The sequence below is a fragment of the Manis javanica genome, chromosome 9, assembly GCF_040802235.1.
Source record: "Manis javanica isolate MJ-LG chromosome 9, MJ_LKY, whole genome shotgun sequence".
NCBI lineage: Eukaryota > Metazoa > Chordata > Mammalia > Pholidota > Manidae > Manis > Manis javanica.
The window spans coordinates 67,855,954-67,879,466 of NC_133164.1; the positions used below are offsets into that span (position 1 = coordinate 67,855,954).

At 41.6% G+C, this 23,513-nt stretch overlaps 1 protein-coding gene across 3 annotated transcripts in view; it reads left to right on the top strand.

The window, feature by feature from the left end:
• Window positions 1–22,925, top strand: part of RNF125 (ring finger protein 125) — a 37,707-nt gene extending 14,782 nt beyond the window's left edge. For 2 of the 3 annotated variants that reach the window (XM_037004733.2, XM_017679577.3), the window contains exons 2-6: window positions 1,788–1,941; window positions 5,063–5,157; window positions 7,173–7,263; window positions 16,096–16,203; window positions 19,021–22,925. In XM_037004733.2, the coding sequence (XP_036860628.1) occupies window positions 1,788–1,941; window positions 5,063–5,157; window positions 7,173–7,263; window positions 16,096–16,203; window positions 19,021–19,107 (535 nt within the window). In that variant the 3' untranslated portion in view covers window positions 19,108–22,925. The remainder of the gene's footprint in view (window positions 1–1,787; window positions 1,942–5,062; window positions 5,158–7,172; window positions 7,264–16,095; window positions 16,204–19,020) is intronic. The other variant, XM_073212726.1, reaches the window with a different exon arrangement.
• Window positions 22,926–23,513: the final 588 nt, after the last annotated feature.

A 23,513-nucleotide genomic window follows, 5' to 3' on the forward strand; every position in this document is an offset into this window, starting at 1 on the left:
CCTGGTGCCCAGCCCTGGGCATGGCACCATATTAACCTGTTTGTTTTGGCATAAAACTCAAATGAGTTGTGAGGAAAAGGGGAGGACGTTTATTAACAAAAGCAAAGTGTTGCCTACTTACTCCTAAATTGCATGAACAGGTTACGCCTGTCAGAAGCAGAGGTATTTTGTTAGAAGTGGTAATTGTAAGTTGCACTTCTGTACCACTTGTAATAAATTCCCGTCAGGAGTACACTCGGGGACCCGATGCTCAAGGACCCCGAGAGACGCAAGGGGAGGCTGCCTTAGAATGTACGGCTGACCCGAGGCAGAGAAGAGTGAAACAGAGCGGCGGCCAGGCCTGCTGGTTCTGAGAATACTGCCGTCCGGCGGCGCGCTGGTGGGAAGGAGGGGGAGCTGGTTCTCAGTCGGGAAACTCCGCTTCAGGCCAGCAGGTTCCGGCGCGGGCTGTACATGTGACCTGCCGTAGTAACTTAACCTTTATTACCTCAGCTGCCTCATCCGTGAGTGGAAATAGTGATCTTTCCTAGGGGTTTGCTGGGGTTAAATTAAGTAAGGTATGTGGAAGTATTGAAACATTTGTAAAAAAAAAAAAAAAAACAAAAAAAAACAGTGTATCAAGGTTGAAATCATATCAAATAAAACTTTACCCAAGAACAAAAACAGCAAACACATTGGAAGACAAAAGGGGCAGGAACCCGAAGGGTGGGGTGCCTCACATGGAGCAGGACCGCCCCACCCGTTGCCGCCCGGTTGGTCTTTCATGTTCCCGCGAAGGCGCCCCGCCGTCAGCCGGGACCGCGGGCACCTGGACTGGGGCCCTGACCGGCAGCTCCCGGGAGAGGGCGGCTCCTGCAGAGCAACGCCAGGTGCCTTTGCAAGGAGATACGAATGCTCGGCAGATGCCTCAGGGACAGTGCAAGCGCCAGCGTCCTCTCTGTGCCTGAATTTGGTAACAGGTACAGGAGACAGTATCTTCATGAATCAATAATGGCTAACATATCACTTTGAAAAATTTCACTGGACTGTGTAGCTATGATATATGAACTTTTCATTTTAAAAGGCTTAACTTTCGCCATGCATTATACTCCCAAACAGATATTATCTGCTGAGTACTTGAGAGCTATGAGATCATCTAATGTGTATAGTCTAAGTGTTTATCTCAACTTCTGCCTGCACTTAGGTTTCAACAGCTATAAATAGGTCAGGATTTCCTGTGAATTCTGTTGATTATGTTAAGATTTTACCATGATCATCTTTAACTAAATCAGAGAATTCATTTCTTGACTTGGAGGACATTTCTAAGAGTGGGGATTTTAATTAGATAATTTTCTGTATCTGGGGATGCCCTTAAAATTGTTTTAGAAAGACTTACATTGTGTTTGGTATTTTTACCTCCTCGACTTTCTGCTATTTTCTTATCTAATACACAAAATCTCACAGATCAAAGACCTATTTTCCCAAAAAATTTTGGGTAAAAATGATTAAAGAAAGGAAAGGACAGAATAGTTATCCTTTGCATTAGAATTTTAATTCTATTTGTAGGAATGGTCTTTGACCACTTGATATTCTTTTGTTTAAATGCAGTGAGAAGACGGGACCCCAAAGAGGTGTTACTGGAAGGGTGAGAGACTCTGGAAAGTGTAGGATGGAAGCAGACCTCTACCCTGGCAGGACAGTCACAGAGTGCAGGAGGTCCTTCAAAGACAATGCAGGCAGATGAACACACTGGTGCCTCCCGTTCGCTTTGCAAGGGAAGTGATGTACTCTTGGTCTGTTTTCGGTAGATTTTGCCGCTCCTGCCTCGCCACCAGCCTGAGGAGCAGTAAGTGGACGTGCCCCTACTGCCGTGCCTATCTTCCTTCAGAAGGGGTTCCTGCAACTGACGTAGCCAGAAGAATGAGGTCGGAGCGCCAGGACTGCGCCGAGTGTGGGAGCCTGGTACGCGACCCTGCCTGCACGCCTAGCCGGAGGCTCACCTGCCTGGTTAATTGTTAGGGAGCTAATCAATTAACGTGTCCTTGGACCTCGTCCCACCCTGACTTTCTAAAGTTCCTGGTCTCTGCCTCTCCCCTCCCTCTCCTCCAGTTTCACAAGTGCAGGCTGTGGTAAAATCGTCACCTGACTCCTACCGTGTCTTAATTTTTCAAGCAAATGTTGTCATGGACCACCTCCATTTCCTCTCTTCCCATTATTCCAAAACTCCCTATTATGCAGTGTCCATTCCTAAGGCTCCCTTGCAGCCCACCAGTGACAAGCCGCCCTATGAAATCCAGTGGTGTTATTCCAACTGTGTTCTGGACTTTGCAGTGTTTATTGATCGCTGAGTCCATGTGGCAGTTTTCCTCCTTTGACATTGGTCTATCCTGGTTAGACCCTGTGAAGTCTTGGAGGCCAGGAAGGGATTCTAGATTTTATCCTAAATGCAATAATGATTCTTAGAGAGTGTAAGCTTTTGACTGGGTTTATGTTTTTAAGCTGTCATTCTACCATGTGCCAGGGGATGGTTTGTAGGAACAAGAGAAGGATTGGTGAGGCCAGTGGGCCAGATAAGGAAGCTGCATTAGGGCGATGGCAGAAGATGGGGAAGGACAGGCTTTGCCGTGTAGTTAGGAAAGAGAATAGAAGGAACTGGTAACTGCGTGGATGTGAGGGTGAGTGAGAGTGGGATGTCAAAACTGTCTCCCAGGTTGTCTGACGTTGAGTAGGTGAAGGTGCTGATCTGGGGAACAGATTTGTGGAAGAATCCAGAGTTGTTTTAGACACATGAAGCTGGAATTACAAGAGGGAGGATATTTAGGGAAACCAGTCTAGAGACCAAAAGAGAAATTCTGTACTGAGGGTCTAAATTTTTTTAGAGAACCGTTCTAGATTGTTAATCTAAATTATGTCCATCTAAATTAAAGCCTGTACTTTCTCTCAGCACCCACAAAGCTTTCTCTTTGTACCATTTGTCACCATTTGTAATAATGCTTTTATGATTTTTAAATTTAATGTCAATCATCCCCATCAGGTTTGAGTTCCATGGGGGAAAGGACACTGTCTGTTTTATTGGCCACTGTGTATCCAGCACTTTGAAAAGGAACTGGCACATAGTAAAGGCTTAATACATTTTTTGAATATTTACGTGAGCTGCACGAATCCACCTTGGCTGCCCACTACGGGATTTAGGTGCGGTCTTTGGAGTCAGACATCCTGGGGTCAAACGCTGATTCTCTTATTCGCTGTGATTTGGGCACGGTGTGAATGTAAGTTTTTGTTTACCTCTTTGTAAAATGAGGAAACAGTGTTCATGTTACAGGATAGTTGCAAAAGTAAATGATAAAACACGCATGGCTTTTAGCACCGTCTGAAACATAATGCTCAAAATCAGAGCTTTTCACGTTCCTAGTAGCCAGTGGTAGCTTATTTTTACTTGGGTATTTTTGTCATGATATGAAAATCAACTTGCACAAAATCAAACTTGTCAAGTTATCCTGTCATCCAGTTTCTATCCCACCTTTGGCACCTGTCAGAAACAAAAACATTCTGTCAGTTTTCCTGGGTGGAAATCCCCTGCCTTTTTCACCCCTCATTTCTGATTATTCATGAGAATTTTGATTTTCCCCTTGAGGCATTTCTTCTGCCTGCCTGTTCGTTTCTGTGCTGTCCCTCTTGCCGGGAATACTGCCACCCCTTCTAGAGCTGTGTTAGTCCCTTCTTACTCTTCAGAGCCCCGGCAGATGTCACTCCCGTGAGGCCTGGCCTTGGGGCTCCAGTCCAGTGTCACACAGCTTCCGGCTCCCTGTCTGCAAGTCTTCTTTTCTGTCCCCAGCAGACGGGGAAGCACCTGCAGAGAAGCATGGTGGCTTCGGTTTCTCCTGTCATTTCTCTCAGCATCTTACATAATTTTATGTGTGTTCCTGAGGGGACACTCTATAAATTCATTGATTCATTTGTCAGTATATTGTCCCCACATTGCTAGTTTATGTGAGAAATGCTTGCTTTGTCAAGGAGTATAAAGGGGAAGAAAGGTGCTTTAAGCAAAAGCACGAAGAGATGAGAGGGCAGGCCTGGGCGAAGCTGGATGTCAGAGATTGCCAGCAGTCTGTTTTAAGACGTCTATCGAGCTCGGTCCTAGGTTTACGCTTTTAGATGGTTATTTGTAGGGCAAGGATGTGTTCTTACTTTCCCACCTAATTTTATTTTTGCCTTTTGTTAAGCAGTTATAACTGTTCCCTTGACATGGTAGATTTCACATTCGAGGTTTGACTTCCCTAGCTGGGCCGACCTCCCTGGAGCGGGTGGGCGGGACAGCCGCCTTACCGCAGCTGCACCGCGCTTCCTTTAGCACAAGATCTTATCAGTTTCTAATGAAACGTTTAGTAGAATATGTGTTATTTAGCAATAGATCCCTCATGCTTAGGACCTCCGAGTGTGTATCTGGAGTAACAGGGCTCTTTGTTCTGACTTTATAAAGATGAACTGCACGTGCTGCCCTTTATGTGTGTTCCTAATGGGGCCGTATAGTGTGCTGGGTACCATGAATTCATGGGGTACTCCCGCAGGCACCGATGCTGCGGTCGTCCGCATTCCCTGGGCACCTTTCCTTGTCCTAGTACAGACACATCCAAGCTCCACCCATTCATTCTTTGTATCTCTCTCTGATTCCTCCTCTCTGTCTCTTCCTGCCTGTTTTTTCCTTTGCTTTCTTTCGTTAGCATTTCCCTGTCCCCTTTCTCCCTCACTTGTTTCCATCGCCCATGTAGGTAACAGCACCCAGAAAAAGTGAACTTGAGCTAACATATATCTTTCCACTTTAAAACACATATATATGGTTTCTGGGAGAACTAAATTCAACAACTCAACATTTGGGTCTTCTAAGTATTAGAGAAACTTAAAAGTAGCATTATGCTTGATGATGGCTTGGCTGTTGTACCATTATCATGAAGGCATCGTTTCAGGTGACTGACCCCCACATGGTCACCTGGCTTGAAATAACAAAGTACCAGGGCTGGGTCACACAAGACCTCCCCGAGCCCTTTTCCAACAGTGAGTTGATTTTGAATCTGCTTTCATGTAGGTTTGCCTCAGTGAAATGAGGGCGCACATCAAGACTTGTCAGAAGTACATGGAGAAGTACGGACCACTCCAAGAACTCGGGGAGATGGCAGCAAGGTCTGTTTCCCTATGGTAGCATTCTATGGTGTTTTGATGCGCCTCTGCAGAATTTAATGAATTGGAAAGTCTATAACATTTTTATAGTGAGAATAGGTGTGTGGTTATGTTTAGGCTCTTAGTGAGTGCCTGTTACTGGAACTCACTTGTTAATAGCAGTAAGCAGGAAGGAATTTTGCTCTATTTTAAAAACTTTGCATGGGGGGAACCAAGGGAACACTGGAGAGTTAGGGAGACTTCCTCGGACAAGTTTGTATTAGGGAAGACCCAAAAATAGAATGCAGAACTGTTTCTCTGCTAGGCTTTGTTTTCTAACCTGCTGCTGAAGTTGATCACAATCCAGAGGGGTTCGTCTGTTAACTCTTCCAGCCCACTTCTCAGTCCCCAGCCCATTGTCTTTCATTCAGCCGGCTCCTCTTGAGAAGGCTGGCTCCTCTTCTGGGTATATACGTTCTAAGGACGATGAAACCGGTGGCAGGCCTCCTGAACCCTACATCTTTCTGGGGGGTCATCTTACAAGGAGCTGGAGGTGGTCAGGAGGTGTAATGAAGGATACTGATCGTTAGCTTTTCTTTTCTTTTCTTTCTTTAACAAAAAGAAAAGAAACAAACCTGGGTCCTCCCTATCCTGATGGCCAGAGTAAGTGCACAGATTGGAGTCTCTCTGTCTTCCAAAGGAAAAGGAACTGATCTGTATTCTTCTCATAGGCTGATGGCTTTGAACCCGTGGAATGCGCTTATAAACTCAGTTCTCCAGTGGTGGTGCTTGGTAGGAGGGGGGTTTCTTCCTCTTGAAGAAAAGTGCTAGTTCTGCTTATTTTAAGTAAACATACTCAAAACATAACTTAAATTTTCTAACCCAAGAGTCTAAACGATTGCCCCCCATTCCTTTTGATTAGCAAATCAGAGATTGTAAATATATCTGTTATTGTAGGATTAGCTTTATACCATGACCCTATAAATTTTAAAGGAGTATTTTAGTCTGGATTCTGTTAAAAGGTTACAGGAATGGGAAGGAAGGGTAACAAATGAGTTGGAAAAGTGTATGGGTTTAATTGCAAGGTTGATATACTTTGTGGAAATTTAAAAATACAGGAAAGCTAATTTAAACCCTAATTTCCGCTAGTTACAATTAAATAAAAAAGAACTATGAGAAAAAAAAATGAGAAGGGTTGAAATTTTAAAAATTCTTATACAGGGAGCTTGCCTAGACTACAAGTCTTGGAGAACAGGAAGTTATAAATATGATGGAAAATGAGCAGAAAAATTCCATGCCTCCATATTGTCCCTAAGAATTTAAGGCAGAACTGTCCAACAGAAATATAATGCTGAACACATATGTAATTTTAGATTTTCTAGCAGCAGCCACACAAAAAAGTAAAAAGAAATGTGAAATTAATTTTTAATATATTTTATTTAACCACATAGAGCCTAAGTATTATCATTTGAACATGTAACCAATATAAATTATTGAGACATTTTACTTTTTTAAAATATTAAGCCTTTGAAATTCAGGGTTATTGTATACACCCAGCACCTCAGTTTGAACTAGCTGCATTTCAAGTGCCTAGACTCATGGCTAATAGCTACTGTGATTGGACAGCTCGGGTGTAAGGGGCAAATGCTGCTTCCAGACATCTGCAGCAACATATGCTAGTGGATCTGGAGAACAGAGAACACCCCACTCAGATGTTACCTGCATTAGGAAAGGGAGGAAGAGGGAACGGGAAGGTAACCTAGGATGGCTGGGTCATGTGACCTTCAGTGTCTCTAATGTGTTCACGGTACGCCTGGCTTCCAAGGAGGGTAAAAGGCTTCAAGGATGCCCTGTTACCCTGCCCTGTACCTCTAAGGACACACACTTTGATTTCTCTTGAGAAAACACGTAGGTACCAAGACTGTTTCAGGATGTGAAAAGCAACGTCAGATGAGGACTGCAAACCAGATGCGCCTAGTTTTCACCTCGAGTTGGGGGCCAGCCATCGCAGTAATGTTTGTATTCTCTGCGATTCCCAGGTGTGTGTGCCCGTTCTGTCAGAGGGAGCTGGATGAAGACAGCCTGCTGGACCACTGTGTGACTCATCACAGATCGGAGAGGAGGCCTGTGGTACGGACTCTTGCCGCTATATGTCTCCGCCGTGTCTACAGCCCACATGTATTAGGAAGTCCCGGTGATGGGCTTCAGCTCCTAGATATGTTACAAAGTATAGTGTATGTCAAGGTTATGGTGATTCTGTGACTATTAACGATACTCGAAGTGTTGAGCTGAAACTGGTAAGAATGACATACTAACTGTGGTCATGTCCTAAGTGAGGAACATTTTTTTTAATAGTGCAGATAGGGTTAGAAGCAAAAAGTAGAAAGTTACTAATCTTCACTAGTCAATCTATTATTTTATTTCATAGTCTGAATACTGTATATATTGCTCCTCATTTCCTAGATCCACTGTGAATACTGCCTTTTCCTGTCTCAGCCTGGCTTTTGGTGGTCCTTTGCTGTGTGGCTTTTATAATTTTTATTTCTGGGTGGTTGTGAGGTAAAGCAGGGTGGTGGGTGAAAGGGTATCTTGCCACAACCCTCCTTACCCCAGAACGACTCACGAGACACGGACCCACGCAAGAGATTTTATTATCTGAAAGAGAAAATGGCTGCCCCCAGAGAGAGGGAGCAGCAGTTCGTGGGTGAGGAAACACGTTTTTAAGGAGTAGGGGTAGGGTGTGTTCTGCATTGGTGATTGGATCTTAAGGGGTGGGCCACCATCTGGTTGTTGGTAATTGGATCTTAAGGGGTGGATGACCATCTGGTTGGTGGTGATTGGATCTTAAGGGGTGGGGGTCTTAGCGCAGCAGAATTTGCCTTCAGTGGGTGGGTATTTAGCCACTGTACTGTTTTTGAACACTTGGATTGTTGCCAATTTTAAGATCTGAATTCATATTCTTGTACATTTAAACTCGTCCTTCCATTGGACTTTTCTCCAAAGAGGAAATTCTTTATATTAATATCTCTGGGGCCAAGAATGAACACTTTTTAATAGCTCTTGAAATACACTTCTACCATGTGCTCCAAAAAGTTTGAGTCAGTTTATATATTTACATAAGCAGTTTATGAGTAAACAGCTCTCACTTTAACCTGGCCATTCTTGGGTACATTTACTTTTAAATTACTCATGCTTAACAGGTATAGAATGATACCTTAAAGATTATTTTGATTTTTAGTTTTTGTTATGCATAGGTGTAAGTCCAGGGAAAGGAAATCCCAGGGCAAAATACCTCTAAAAACCGAAATCAGTCAAAGGGAGAAATAAAGTTTAAAATCCATTTATTGCTTAAAAACTGCAGTCTGGGACCATCTCTCTTTCCTGCTCCAGCAGCAGCAAAACCTGCCTGCCCCTCACCTTTCAGGTACAGATAAGCCCACTGTTGCCCAGGTAATTAATTACCCATCAATATGGAGATGAACTTCTCTCCACCCCTGAGGAATGATGCAAATGCGCTAAAGCCATACTTCTCTCCACCTTTGAGCACCGGTTGATATGCAGATGTACTAAAGCCAGGTGAGATATTCTGGAAATATTAAAGTTTTACCCACAATAGGTATAATATGTGTATATGTATATGTGTGGGTGCTGTTTTTATATTTATGAATTTTGGGGTTTTTTAAATCTGAGTTTTAAGTTATTTTGCCATAAAATCCTTTTAGAAAGTTGATGAGATTGAAACATAAGTACATTACATAGATAGATAATTGACAGATAAAGAAATAGCTAGTTCTCCCAACAATCCTATAAGGTAGATGGGATTACCTCCATTTTACACAGGATAAACTGAGGCTTAGAGAGGTTAAGTAAATCCTACGAGGTCACAGCTGGTAAGGAGCAGAGCCCTCATTTGCACACAGTCATGTGGTTCCAGGGCCTGCCTGGGAACCCCTGTGCTTCCCTAGCAAGCTCACAGGAAAAGACCCACAGCCCAGTGTTTGTCACGGGCCCCGGCAGCCTGGGGGTTTTGTTTTGGGAGGCTGTGTAGGAGCCTGAGAAGTGTTGGCAGGGCAGGAGGGCTCTGAGGGATTTTCCTGCTTTTCTCTGTGGGAGGAACTGGGCTAAGGAGTTGCTGTGACGAGTCCCTGGGGGGCTGGGAGACATTAGAAGAAAGCGTTAGGGTGGCATGACGATAGCTGCCATTCTGAGCTCTGAGTGCCCCTCTGCCTCGGGCAACCCCGTGAGGAAGGTGTGCTCCCTCCAGCCCAAGCCCTAACCTAGTACCCGGGGTGCCACTGTGGCTGGGGGAACACCAGGTACATGGGGCCATGGTCTGGGGCTGCAATCCAGCAGCAGCCCAGGGCAGGCCACACACTGGGCCACGCGTGGGTGCTGTGAACCTGCCCCAGCAGAGAGCAGTCCACATGCTGCTAAGCCTGGGAACTAGGGCTTCCTTGATGAGAGGTCGTAGGGGTCATCACAGACAGCTGGTCTGAGGGCCAATAGAAACCAGGACTGGTGGGACCAGATACCCCGTGTGTCCCGACCTGCAGGACTATCAACGGGGGTCGACGACCTGGAGGAGAGAATTGAAAAAAAAAAAAAAGAGGGGCAAGGGACACAAAGAATGACCAGCAAGACAGGATGTCTGATCAAGCTGGCACAGTTTATTGTTTGCAGGCTCAATTTATACAGGTTAGCAAGTAAGGGGTGGGTCAGGAGATAATTGGACCTTAGGTGGCGCCGGCGGGGAGGTGTAGAGGGGTGATTGGGTCTTGGTTGGCGCCCGCGGGAACGGAGGACCCGGAAGAGAAGCGGGGAGTTCACCATTTTGGGGGTGGGGGCCCTTGGGAGGGAGGTTTTTGAAGGGAGGGGCTTTCCCCTGGGGCAGAGGGTGTTTCTTGATTAACAAAGGACAGAAAAAGCACATGTTGCGAGGTAGCCTAACCACTAGCTCTAACCTAGAAAAGCACATGTTGCGAGGTAACCTAACCACTAGCTCTAACCTAGGAGTTCACTAAATGCGTTTCTTGGTAATAGGGGAAAACTTGTTTCTAACGTGTGGATGGATTCATTGTTGCTGACTTTACAGGAAAGACCTTACTCAAACGTTGCTGTTGTCTTAAGGCTTTTGTGACCAAATCTGCCTAAAGGCCCACAGGTTTGCTCCCAACACCCGTGGAATTCAGGGATTGAAAGCCTAGGCTTTGGCTGAGATAAGCTTCGATTTACATCCCAGAAAACCCCGTTAACCTCTCTGCCTGTGGTTAGTCTTCTGTGAGATGGGGAGGATGAGCACAGTGAGGCCAGGGCAGTGACTCAGTCAGCTGGTAATGGTGGGTCACCACCACTTATGCAAATGTGTAGAATGAGGCTGGTGGGTATTTCTCAGTGGAAGCCATGTACTCTCGCAGCTGGGGGACCCAAGCCAGGAGGGTTGGGGACATGAAGTGGTAGAACTCACAAGGCCGGGATGCTCTCGTGGTCTTGAGGCAGGAGCAGACTGTTCAGAAAACCTGTGGCTCGGTCACACACTGGGGCCATCCAGACATGGTCACTCTAACAGAAGACCTCCAGGCTCCCTCTGAGCAGCTTCTTGTGATGCTTGAGACACATATCGCTCTGAAGGACTTCGGGACACTAAGGATGTACACTGAGTGTGAAGGGCTGGAGGTAGATGCTCTGGCACTGCTGGGCTCACATGCCTAGGGGTCCCCAGTGGGGACACGGTAGATGAAAACAGCCCGGTAAAGTGCTGGGCAGAGGGGACAGAGTCTGAGGCTGATTCTGGATTGGTGTGGAAGTTAGCAGGACGTTCATGCTTCGGAGAACTGGACTGCTGGGTTTGACTGCAGACAAGATCAGTGACATCACCTGACTTAACTGGTGTAGGAAGTTTCATACCAGTGAGAGGTTTGTGTAAATGACTCTGCCTTCCAGGTATAATTAGATGACTCAGAGATCAAACCACAAGCAGCTAACCTTTTTGTGCTGAGTAGCTCAGGTCTGCGGTAGGGAGTTAGGAACATCAGGGAATTTGACCTTTCTCATATGCAGTTTTAAGATCCAGACGCCCTTTTGCCTCACAGTACAGCTGGCCCTTGAAGAGTGAGGCGTTGGATCACCGATTCCCTGTGCAGTTGGAATTCTACATACAACATTTGACTCCCCCAAACTTACCTACTAATAGCCTACTGTTGACCAGAAGCCTTACCCATAACAGAAACAATCCATTACACATATTGTTGTTATATGTATGATATACTATATTCTTACAATAAAGTAAGCTAGAGAAAATGTTTTTTCAAATTGTTGCAAATCTTCAAAAAAAAAGTTTCAATATATTTATTGAAAAAAACCCACGTGTAATTGACCCACACAGTTTAAACCTGTGTTGTTCAAAAGTCAACTATAATTATATTCTGCCATATTTTGTTTTTGAAAAATTGTATCCATGGAATATTAGGTTCAAAGGGGGCAAATGGCACAGCATGCTTCAGATTGAATCATGCTACCACTTGGGAGAGCAGTTTGGTGTATTATCTTGCAAAGGAAGGTGTTCCAGCAGAAACTGCACTTCCTGGCAGTCCCCTCAGCCCGGGGCGCCCTTTCCTTCTCTGTGGCTCTTATACATCCTTGAGAGCTCAGCTTGAATCTCACTTCTTCAAGGTAGTCCACCCTGAATGGAAATTTCAGCTCTTGCTTTTTTCCCATCTTTTTTTTTCTTATTTATCACAGTTTGTCTCATTGTGTATTCATTTCTTGTCTCTCACTCTAAATTATTAGGCTCATGAAGTCGTTGAACTTAACCTTGTTCAACACTGCATGCCCAGTTCTTGGCAGAAAATCTAGCCTTAGTAGGATGTAGTGATAGGATAGTAAAGAAAAATGTATTTCTCCCCAGCTGGAGTCAAAGGTTCCGGTAATCTTCCGTTTCCCGCCATGCTGCTGAGATTCATTCCTTAGGGGAAGAGACAGGACTGTTGGTCTCAAACATCCCCTGGTGACTGGCGCCACTTGTCACACTGCAATTTATTTCTGCAGGTATTTCGTGTATCTGTAACTTGGTGGCCATGGAAGTGTGTGTGCCTCAGTGTCTGGGGAGGAAGGAAAGTCTTAATTAGATAGGGCTACAAATGCTGTTGAACCAGATGTGCAATCCAGTTGTGGTTACATATTTGCCTGTAATTATTTTCAGTACCTTCTTCTCCTTTCAGTATTGGATTCAGTTATCATTAATTTCTTACCCAAATGGCATTTGCCATCCTACAGAAAATGTTCTGTAATTGGCTGAGTTTCTGTGAAGTTCCTCTCAACAGTGGATGGAGCCGGGTGTCCACTGGGCCAGACACTCGAAGGACTGAAGGCAGCAGTACCATCTAATGTGGTGGCTGTCACTCATGCAGTGCACTCACTATCCGATAAAGGCCAACATCTTTTGAATTTACACTGTAAAATTGCTGGTTCCTCATATGAGTAGTGGAGCCTGGAGCGCTGTGTAGAGCCCAGTAATGAAGGGTGAGCTGATGTCAGGCAGTCGGCCATGTGGGAGAAGGTAGTGAACACCTATAGGTGTTAAGGGAATGGCCAGTGAGCTGCTTCACCATTTCTTTCCCCTTCCTTTCTTACCCCTGCAGATTCCCCAGTTTAAGAAACAAAAGACATTTTGAAGTAGTTTATAGACTTTTGCCCATTGTTCTGCAATGACCTTCTGGTGGAAGTCTCTTTAGTCACATAACTGAATTTTATGTACACCAGAAGGCCGGAGGCTCCACTAGTGTCCTGTTAGCATCAGAAAACTGTTTCACTTAAAATTCTAGGTTTTCTTTATCTTTCTCCTCCACTAGACTCGAAGGTCCTTGGTGGATGGGCCAGGGCTCAGTCATCTCTGTACCTCTGGCTTCTGGTGTGGGACCTACAGAAGCCGTTACAGGAAGCCCACATAAATCTCTACTGAGCTGGACCAGTCCGGGTCATCTCCTACCCATTTCCCCTGCACGCCCTAGCCTCGCTCCCCTGAGCTGGGTCGCTTGCCTGTTCAGGCTTGTCCTTTTAGGGTGTCTGGCCTTTTCCCACACCCATTCCTCGGCCTGTGATGCCCCTCGCCCCTGCATGACTGGCTTGTCCTCGCTTCAGTTGGCAGCAGCTTGGCCAAGGCTGTTCCTGATTTCCTCAGCAAAATTAACAGTTCCCTTTCCAGTCTGGAGTGGTTGTTCATATCCTGAATGTAGCATTTCCTGTGCAGCACCAAAAGAATCTGCTTACGTGGTAGTAACAGCAACCATTTAGTATTTGTGCCAAGGTACAAATTAGTACACTTAGCATTTGTACTGAACTTAATGGAATGACTGAGCTTCACAATGTTAAATGACAGATTATTTTAAATCTACCAACAGCAGGTAATTCTCTTTTTATAGGTTACCATTAATTTCTTGCCAAGGTGAAGTGAGAGGCTGGGATGAACTTGGATACTCATTGTGAGGTACTAGGAATGCGAGGTGAACAATATACACATGTGGGCCTTTCCCTCAGGAGCCCCAGTTGTTAAAGGACAGGGATCAGTGCTGGTAAATACATGGTGTTTATTGAATGCCTAATATGTACCAGCACTTTAAGGACATTATTTATTTACATCATCACTACTCTACAAGTAGGTGGTGGTGTTTCTGTTTCATAGAAGAGGAAACCTGTGCTGCAGGTCACACTGCTGGTGGGAACTGGTGGGAACTGGTGCTCAGTGTTGAGCCCAGCTCTGACTCCAAAGGCTGTGCCCCCAACCCGATCTTCCTGGCATTCTGATTCCACGTGCAGAGATTCCACAATAGAGAGAGTTGAGTGAATAGGTTTCTACAACTAGTGTTCTTCTGCACCACAAAGAAATAATGTTTCTTTTCAGTTAAAATATTTCTTGGTCTCAGGTTTGTTCTTGTTACTACATGAGGGTCTGAGAGTAGATTAAGTGTAATCTTTGGGTAGCCAGTTCACCTATTAACCAAGATGGCTAGTGCATTAGAAAATCATAAATGGTCATGGTCATAGAGCAGTAATAAATTATGTAGTTTTATTAAAAATGAGACATAGCAATTACTGGAGTCCAGCAAACTTCAGAAATAGAGCTCTGTATAGGAATTGAGAATATTGAAACTGAGGCCCTCATAAAACTATAAGAAAAGAATTGTATAAAGACCTCATTTAATTTTAAATAAAAACATGACCATCCAAGCTGGCAAATGAGATACTGTTGTAATATGTAAAGAATATCGGGTGCCTGTTAGAGGCCTAGATTCCAGCTGATACTTGTAGTGGTGGAATTTAAGCTAATTTCTTTCCTTTCTGAAATTGGGTTCATTAGCAAAATAAGGATAATAATTCACTAGGTTATAGTGAGGATCAAATAAGAATACCACCTAATTTAATACCTAACAGATACTTAACACTCAGTAATGATTCTGTATCTCAGTTTTTAAATAATGAATATGTGAAGAAATAGAATTAAAAAAACTAGGTTAAAATGTAATAAAGTAGTAAAAGAAAGAGTAATGTATATTAGTCGTTAGAGAAGTAAAAATTAAAAGCATGAGGAGATACCATTACATGCCTATCAAAATGACTAAAATTACAAAAATACATATTGACAGTACCAAATGTTGGTGAGAATGAGGAAAAACTAGATAATTCATACATTGCTGCTGGAATGTAAAATGGGACGGCCACTCTGGGAAATAGTTTGGCAGTTTTTCACAAAGTTAGGCTTAACACTTACCATGTGACCCAGCATATTACTCCTGGAAATACTAAAAACACACATTTATGCAAATGTCCAAACACAGATGTTCACTGCAGCTTTATTTGTAGCAGCCAAACACTAGAAACATCAAATTTCCACCAGACAGTAAGCTGTAAACAGTGCTACATCCCTACCGTGGAATACTGTTCAGCCAACCAGAAGGAACTATTGACCGCCCACACTATGGATGAGCCTCCAGGGCACTATGCTCAGTGAAAAAAGCCCAGTTTAAATACCATAGAATTCTACATACGTAACATTCTCAAAATAATGAAAGTGTAGCAGTGGAGAACATGGATGTCAAGAAGTCAAGGGGCTTTGTAGAGACAGAACAGCTGTGCATTTTGTGTTGATTTTTATGTGAATATATGTGTGATAAAATTTCATGGAACTATGCACACACCCAAAAAAATGAGTTCATGCAAAACTGGAGAAATCTAAGTTAAGTCTGTGGTCCAGTTAACTGCCAGTTTCCTCGTTTCCATAATGTACTATAGTTACATAAGACCTCACCATTTGGGAAGCTGGGTCATGGGGTTATGAGACCTCTGCATTATTTTTGCAGTTTCCTGTGAATTTATAAATATTTTGAAATGAGAAAGGTCTTTTTAAAGAGCCATTAGTGGCTATTAAATGAGGAAACTATACGTGAGTACCAATAACTGATGCTGGTGTTATAATCTGCATTGCTGGTGACAATAAAACACTTGAGAGCAACAAATATTATGAACTGTAAGTGCTCATAACTTTTGGCCTGCTAGTTCCATTTCTGGTCCCTTATCCTAAGAAAATAATATCCCAAAAAGTAAACACTGTAGATAATGTCATTTGTAATAACAAAGTATCTACATATAAAAAAAACTTAAGTATTCCAAGAGGTTGACAACTAATTAAGCAAATTAGGATATATTTACTAACTGCAGTATTGTTTATATAATAAATTGATAAATATGAAGCAGTTATGTTTCATATTTGAAATATGTTATGTACAAGAAATGTATATGAAGAAATAAACATAATTTTATGTTGAATGAATATTTATGCAATTTTGAAACAATGAGATACAGTCAATAGAGTCATAAAATTAAACTTCACTCTGTTATTTAATTTTTTAATTCTGATGCTAATGACTATTTTAAATCCTTTCTTGAACTCTTGGTTTTGTGTGTTTCCAGTTCTGTCCACTTTGCCACTTAATACCTAATGAGAATCCAAGCAGCTTCAATGGCAGTTTAATAAGACATTTGCAAGTCAGTCACACTTTGTTTTATGACGATTTCATCGTAAGTATATTTTCATACTTTCGTATTATGTTTTTATGGTGTGTCGGTTAAGCTTTTGTACATCTAAGTAAATGAAATTTTAGAGGAAAGAATTTGGTAAGAGTTGAGGTTTAGCATCAGCATTAAGTGGGAAATCATAAAAACATAGTATTTTGTAAATTTGACCGTTAATAGTAGTTATCTGCCTTAGACAAAAGTACTTTCTTTGTGATCTAGCTAACTAGCTATCATACGAAGAGCTAGACTTTGCTTCCAGATTATTTTAATTTTCCTCCCTGTATACAGCTTTCATTTTTGTGAAGTTGAAGACTTACATAGCTGAGATGAAATCACTTTGGAAACGAAGTGGCTCGGAGAGTATGTTCTGCATCCAGTTGCTTTGATAATACATTCAATGGCTAGCACCACATAGGAAGTTATCACTATAGTAAAACACATGGCCAAAATGAGGCCGTTTTTTAATGTAAATTCTAGAAAACCCAAAACTCATGTTCACTGAACTTTTTTAAACTTAAGAAATTTTATTATGAAAAATTATAAACACAAAAGTAAACAAAATGGTGTACTGAACCCCCATATGCCCATCATGTACCTGCCCATCAGTAACTACCACCCAAGGCCAATCTATTATATTGACTTTTTTCTTTCACTTTTATTGAGATATAATTGCTGTGTATCACTGCAGACGCATGACTGGGCTTACGTATTGTGACATGATTACCACACATTTAGTTAACATCCACCATTTCATCTAAACACAAAAGGGAAGAGAAAAAGTTTTTTCCTCGTGATGAGAACTTTTTGGACTCATCCTCTTACCAGCTTTCCAATACACCACCCAGCAACAGTAACCAGTCTTCATGTTTTACATCGCATCCCCAGTACTTATTTATCTTATAACTATAACTGGACGTTTGCCCCTTTGACCCCCTTCATCAATTCCCCCCACCAACAATTTGTTTACAATGGAAGAAAAGTTAGATATGGCACGAATACTCCCAACTTACAACTATTATTTCCCATGATCAGAAATGAGAATAACAGGCAGAAAGTCAGCATCCTCTTCATTCTACTTCGGTCCGCATGTCGCCATGTGAAGGCCATGTGTTGTCACTGAGCCCCTTTTCTTCAAAGGGGTATTGCCTATATCGGGAGGGAATAATCACCCATAGATGTGTCTGAAACCGTATACTGTATTACTATACTTTATTACTACTTCGATCTAAATACATGAAATGTTAAGGACTAAATATGAATTACATGTAATTTTCACATGATTTTGACTGTTTTTTCTTTTTAAGGCAATTCCAAGGTAGCATTTAATAATTGTTAAAGATTGTCATTTGAATATGTTCTTCCGGCTTTCTGATGTGCCCACTGTGATTATCCAGATTGAACCCAAGGAGCTTGGGTTCTGACCTCAGTTTAAGTAACAGATCTGTCACAGCTCTGTGACCTCAGGCAAGGTATTTAACCCCAATTCTCTGTTCGCCTGTTAAGGAGGATGAACGCTCTGGCAGGGATTCAGTGAGATGAGGCATGTGCTGTGATTCACAGAGTTTGGGCATGGATGTTAAGCAAGTTGGAGATGGTGAGAGAGTAAATGGGAGTATTAGGATGGCTTGAAGACGTGAGCAACCTACACGACAGAAGCTTCTCGTCCTGTGCTCTCTTTCTCTCACACACACACACAAATAATGTCTTTTGCTCACCCTGAAGCACACGAGACCTCAGCAGAGACTGGTTCCAATCTGTGCAATCTCACTTTCCACAACACACAGGGCTTCCTCTTCATCGCAGCCCAGAGGTGTTCTAAAAACCAGGTCAACTCCATACCTGTTCTGGCTATTCATATTCAGTCCGTTCTTCTCAAGATTTTTCAAAGTATGATCCAGAGCTAGTCAGGAGGAAGCCACTCTGATGAGAGTACTTTCTGCCCTCCCAAAACCATATTCTTGGGTATGGGAGTGAGATGGAAGTGGTATTCAACTTGTTTTCTTCTTCCCTAACCTGCCAGTGTGCCTACGCTAGGCGCTCTGTGCATATTCTCTCATTATTCCTTGCAGCAAGTTTTGTGATGTGAGTACTATTATCTTCATTTAGCTATGAAATATCTGAAGCTCAAAGGCTAATATCTTGCCTAAGAGAAAGCCAGCATTCAGTCCAAACCCTGTGGTCTTCTCTGTTAAAATGGCTTTCCTATGGATTTTACTTGCCTTCAGCTTTTAGATCTTAGCATGGACTTCCAGTAGAGATTATTGTAAAAATTTTTTAGCTTATTGTAAAGAAGAAATGAACTGTAGAGGATAGGGCCCTTAATCTTTTTTGTTTTATTTACAGTATGTGCTGACTTAAAGTGTGAGTGCATTTTGACCATAGGGAGGCAAGGAGAAAGAAAGTTTTGTTTTCAACTTTTTTTTCAGAATTAGATATTTGGTAGTACTTTTGGGGTTGGTGAATCCTATGGGAATGGCTTAACTTTACTCCATATTACATGTTTACAAGGTGGAACATAACATTCTGACCAGGCTTTGTAATGCTTACTAAAAACTACTAGTTAGATCAGGTAAAACCTTTATTTCCAAATCAAGACTACTTTGACAATAATTAGTTAATCGATAGACCTTGAGATATAACAGGAAATGTACTAGCTCTGGAGCAAAAGTTCTGGGTTCTGGGATAGTTTTTATGGGATCTTGGACAGCTTACTGAACTCAGGGCTTTGCTTTCCTGCAAGACAAGCACTGCCTTGACCCTCATCCTCCAGTTTCTGAAGACCATCATCTGATTGTATGCTTCTGTTTTTCTCTGTTGTAGGATTTCAATATAATTGAGGAAACTCTCATCCGAAGGGTCTTAGACCGGTCACTTCTGGAATATGTGAATCACTCAAACACCACGTAATTCTATTAAAAGGAGAGGGAAGGGGACCATACAGTTGCACCATTTGTTAAGATGCTGCTTGAACCATTGGAGGGAAATTGTCAATGTTTGATGGGCAAAAATGTGTAACAGTTATATGTCCATGTTTGTTGTTCTACTGCATTTTAGAACTGCTTTTATTTTGGTGGTTTAAATCTGTTCTACATTCTTGAGCTTTTTAGCCACTTAACAAAAAATAGCCTCCATCAGCAATTAATATATGGAAGAGAGTAGCTGGGTATGTGGGTGAAGGATCTTTATTTGAAAATTGGCTGACACTGTGTAATGCTACATATTAATAACTATTATCTAGTTGCACAAGATAACTAATGTTTGTTCTATGTAAAAAGGTGGAGAATGAAACAAAGTGTAGACACTCAGGAAAACATGAAATCTGTTCCAGCGCTCATGTTCTATTGTCTAATAGAAGAACACAAATAACCTTGTACAGAAGTAGGGAAGGAAAATTTTCAAAGTCTGTAAAATCCATTTAACCAAATTTTTTAACATAATACTGTAAAAAAATCAGTTTTGTGTTTGGAATGTATACTTAATTATTTGGCTTTTTATAACTATACACAGTAAAAATTTAATACTATATTTTTCAAATATTTATAGCTTATTATTTAGAAATATTTCTGTAATCTAGGTAATTTCAAAAGAACCTGCAGCTGATATTCACAATAGGAGTATTCACATCCATAATATTTGGTGGAAAATTCTAAGGGCTTTAATTTTTTTACCCTTTAGAAAAATTATAAAAAATACTGAAAACCAAACAAAAATACTGAAAACCATATATATAGCTTATTACATCATTGTAAGGAAACACTGTTAGAAATCTGCCAGCCACCCTGGATGTCCTCTGCGTGTCCTGTCACAGGTAATAACCCCCTTTCCCAGCCTCACAGAAGCAGCCACTACATTGATATCCATAGTAATCAACTCCTTGCAGCTCTTCATTATTGCCCAGGTGTGTGTCTTGCATGCTATATTTCAATCTCACCCATTTAACATCATTGTATTGATATATTTCTCACATCCCTTTTTAACTTACAGATTTCCCTTCTTTCCTTTCCTTAAAATTTACCAGTGGAAGAACCCGGTCAGATGGCCTGCAGTTCCCCACAATCTGAATGCTCATGGAGCAGTTCAGTGTATTCTGTCCTCTGGATATTGACACATGGATCCAGATCTGTTTAGAACTCAAATCCAGGTCTCAGTAGAACTCAGGTTCAGCCCTTCTGGCAAGACTGTAGGTCCTGGTGTTTTTTTCATCAGAGGGCACATAGTGTCTGGTTCTCTTGTTTGTGACATCAATTGAAATTCATAGCCAATGCCTAGATCTCTTGATTTACTGTGGGTTGGAGGATATCACTTGTTTTTCTTTTATTAGTTGGATTTTTCTGAAGAAATGCTTCCCCAAATCTATTTGCTTAACCAATAGTAAAGTTCGTATAGGAAAGGGAAAGTAAATATTTGAATTTTCCTTTTATTTACCAGTTTTCAAGGTAATAAACTTGTTTCCTATCATCTTCCAGAGATTTTTCTAGTATTAAGAATTCATGGATTCAAACATATTTGATAGGCTTCAGTTCATTGCAAATACTGCTTTAGTGAAACTCGAATTATTCCATCTTTGGCCTTGGGAACCTCATCAAGCTGGCTCTGTCCTTTTGGCCGTACCATGGAAGTCTTTAATGGCTTCCTTGCCATCTCATGTGACAGGATAGTCCAGGCTAGCCTTGGACGTTTACTGCTCCATACCCGGAATCGGCCATTTCTCTATGAAGCTTGGTTACTTTTAGTGAAAAATGGTATTTCCAAACCATAAGCAGGGCTCTAAGGATGCACATTGCTATCAGATGGGTCATTGTTTCTAGGGGAGAGCTGGGAAATATCTAACTTTTTAAGATAAACTACTTCATGAGTTTATGTTGATACTTCCAAATCAAATTGAGTACTATAGGGTTTTTACCTCATCCTTTCTGTTAACACAGTATCTCCATTTTTCTATACTGAGAATCCTGCTTTTCAAGGACACAGCATGACCGAAGTAGAATATCCCACAATTGCCCCTTTCTTTTACCTATTTACACATGCAACAGTCTCAGAGTAGCAGTAGTACAACTGCTGCCTATATGAGAACCAATACCATTAAAATATTTTCATTTGTTTTCCCCCTATTTTTTTAAAATCATACTATGTCAACATTTTGGGGACATTGCTGTGACCTTCACTCTCTCCCTTTGTCCCGCATGTAGTTGCAGTTATTCAAGTTGCTGTACAGTCAGGTCTTGCCATCAATCTTTACTTGATGGCTTTGACTATTTTTCATATCTGACTCTGTAGGACGAATCCAGGATGTAGAATAATGTCTCCCTCTTGAAAGAGGCAACGAGACTAGGAAGACTAGTGATATCTCCTGAGGGAGACTGTTATTTGCCTGTAGTCAGCTTTTTAATTGTAATCATTTATAAACATCTTCGTTCCTCACAAATAAATGTAGTTGTCATCACGGTGACCAACATTTTCTACAATAAATTATCCATGACTTTGAAAAGTCTTGCTTACTATTCTGCCATCTACTACAAGGTAATTAGAAAAACAAAACTGGGTGAAATCTAGAGGGCCTTATTTCCTGCCTTTCAGATACTGGTTTCAAGCTTCATTTTCACAGCTGCAAACAAGTAACAACAGACTTTTAGTTTCACAGCCTCTGTCCTCCAGTCTGGATGGATCGTCCAGTAAGTGAAACCTGCTGGACTCGTGCATGTGGAAAGGAGTTACTCAGAGGTAATCAGACTGAAAATCTAGTCTCTGAAAAATAAAGAACGTATTTCTAAGTATTAGTATTGACTACCCAGAAAAATTAATCTTCTTTAGTTGAGAGCAAATACAAAAAGCATCTTTAAATGTGTAAAACTTGAAAGAAAATTCCAAAACTAAAAAACGTTTTTTACGTAAAGGTTTGAGTCACCGACCTAACCTCAGTGCCCCAATTCTGCATCCTGTCTCTGGATCTTATAATTTTGCCACCTACAGGACAAATGAGGTGCTGGCCGCCCAAATTATTTTGCCTTCTGAATTTGAGTTCTAAAATAGTGAAATGCAAATACTCATTGTCTCACTGTGCCTTTTACCTTTTATAAAAAGGAATTTATAACTCATTGTTTTAAATATTGAAAACTGTAAAACCATCATGCTCTATACCTTAAACTTTATACACTGATGTATGTCAATTATTTAAAACTGGGGGAAAAAATGAAAACCATTATTTGAAGCTGTTCACTAATACACGTTTCACTCACTCTCTTTATAAGCACCCCAAGATCCAGCTTTTTCAAGGCCTTATAAGGGAAAAACCGATTCACATGTTATTGTTCAAAAGCTGAATTCTTCTTACCCTACAAAAACCTATATAGATCTTCATGTTTTCTCACCCAAGTTTCTAAAATGCAGCTTGAAAAATTGGGTTGTGAGTCTGTAGTAGAGAGTTCCGGATCAGACCTCCTAAGAGGCCCCGTCTCCCATGGTGTTGCTTCATTCTTTTCCTGGGTGCTAGAGTGTCTGTGATTTTGAAGTGTGCTTCCTCCAGTTACTGAATGTTTATCATACCATAATTTGTACCTTCAAACAGGAGCTGTTTAAAAAATTCACGTAAAGATGCATTCTTATGTTATTCACCCACAACAGCCAACCTATAATGATCAGAATTTAAAATGCACAATTCTTTTTCTGTTGTAAATATGTATTAATATGAGAAATAAAGAATGGCAGGACCATTGCTTTCATGAAAATATCTGTGTCTGTTCTTAAATATCTATCTTGGTAATGGTAATTTTTTACACAAACATCATTTTACACAAAATTTTTTTACAAAATGACAATTTTTAAATTGTCGTTATTCAGCAATATCTGTAACAAAAATTTACCTTCATTTAGGCCAGTAGGTCTCTATCAGGGACAGTTTTGCCTCCCAGGGGATATTTGGCAATGTCTAGAGATGTCTTTGGTTGTCATAACTGGGGGGTGCTATTGCTGGGGATACGGGTAGAGGCCAGGGATGCTGTTCAACATTTCACAATGCACAGGACAGCCCCTCACAACAAAGAGTGATCGTGCCCCAAATGTCACAGTGCTGAGGTTCAGAAACCTCTATTTTAGGCCAAGGTAATGCTGAGCACCATGGAGTTATTATTGCTTCTGCTTCTGAGGGGCTTCACTGAAATTTAAAAGACAAGATGTAGATGAACTCCATGTATCCCACTCTGCTAAATGCATGCTCAGTTGTGAGTGGCAGTAGCTGCAACAGGTACCCTGGATGAGAATATGTTTAAACACATGAAAGCTTTTTGGATTTCTCGCAAGGACAGGCCAGAACATAG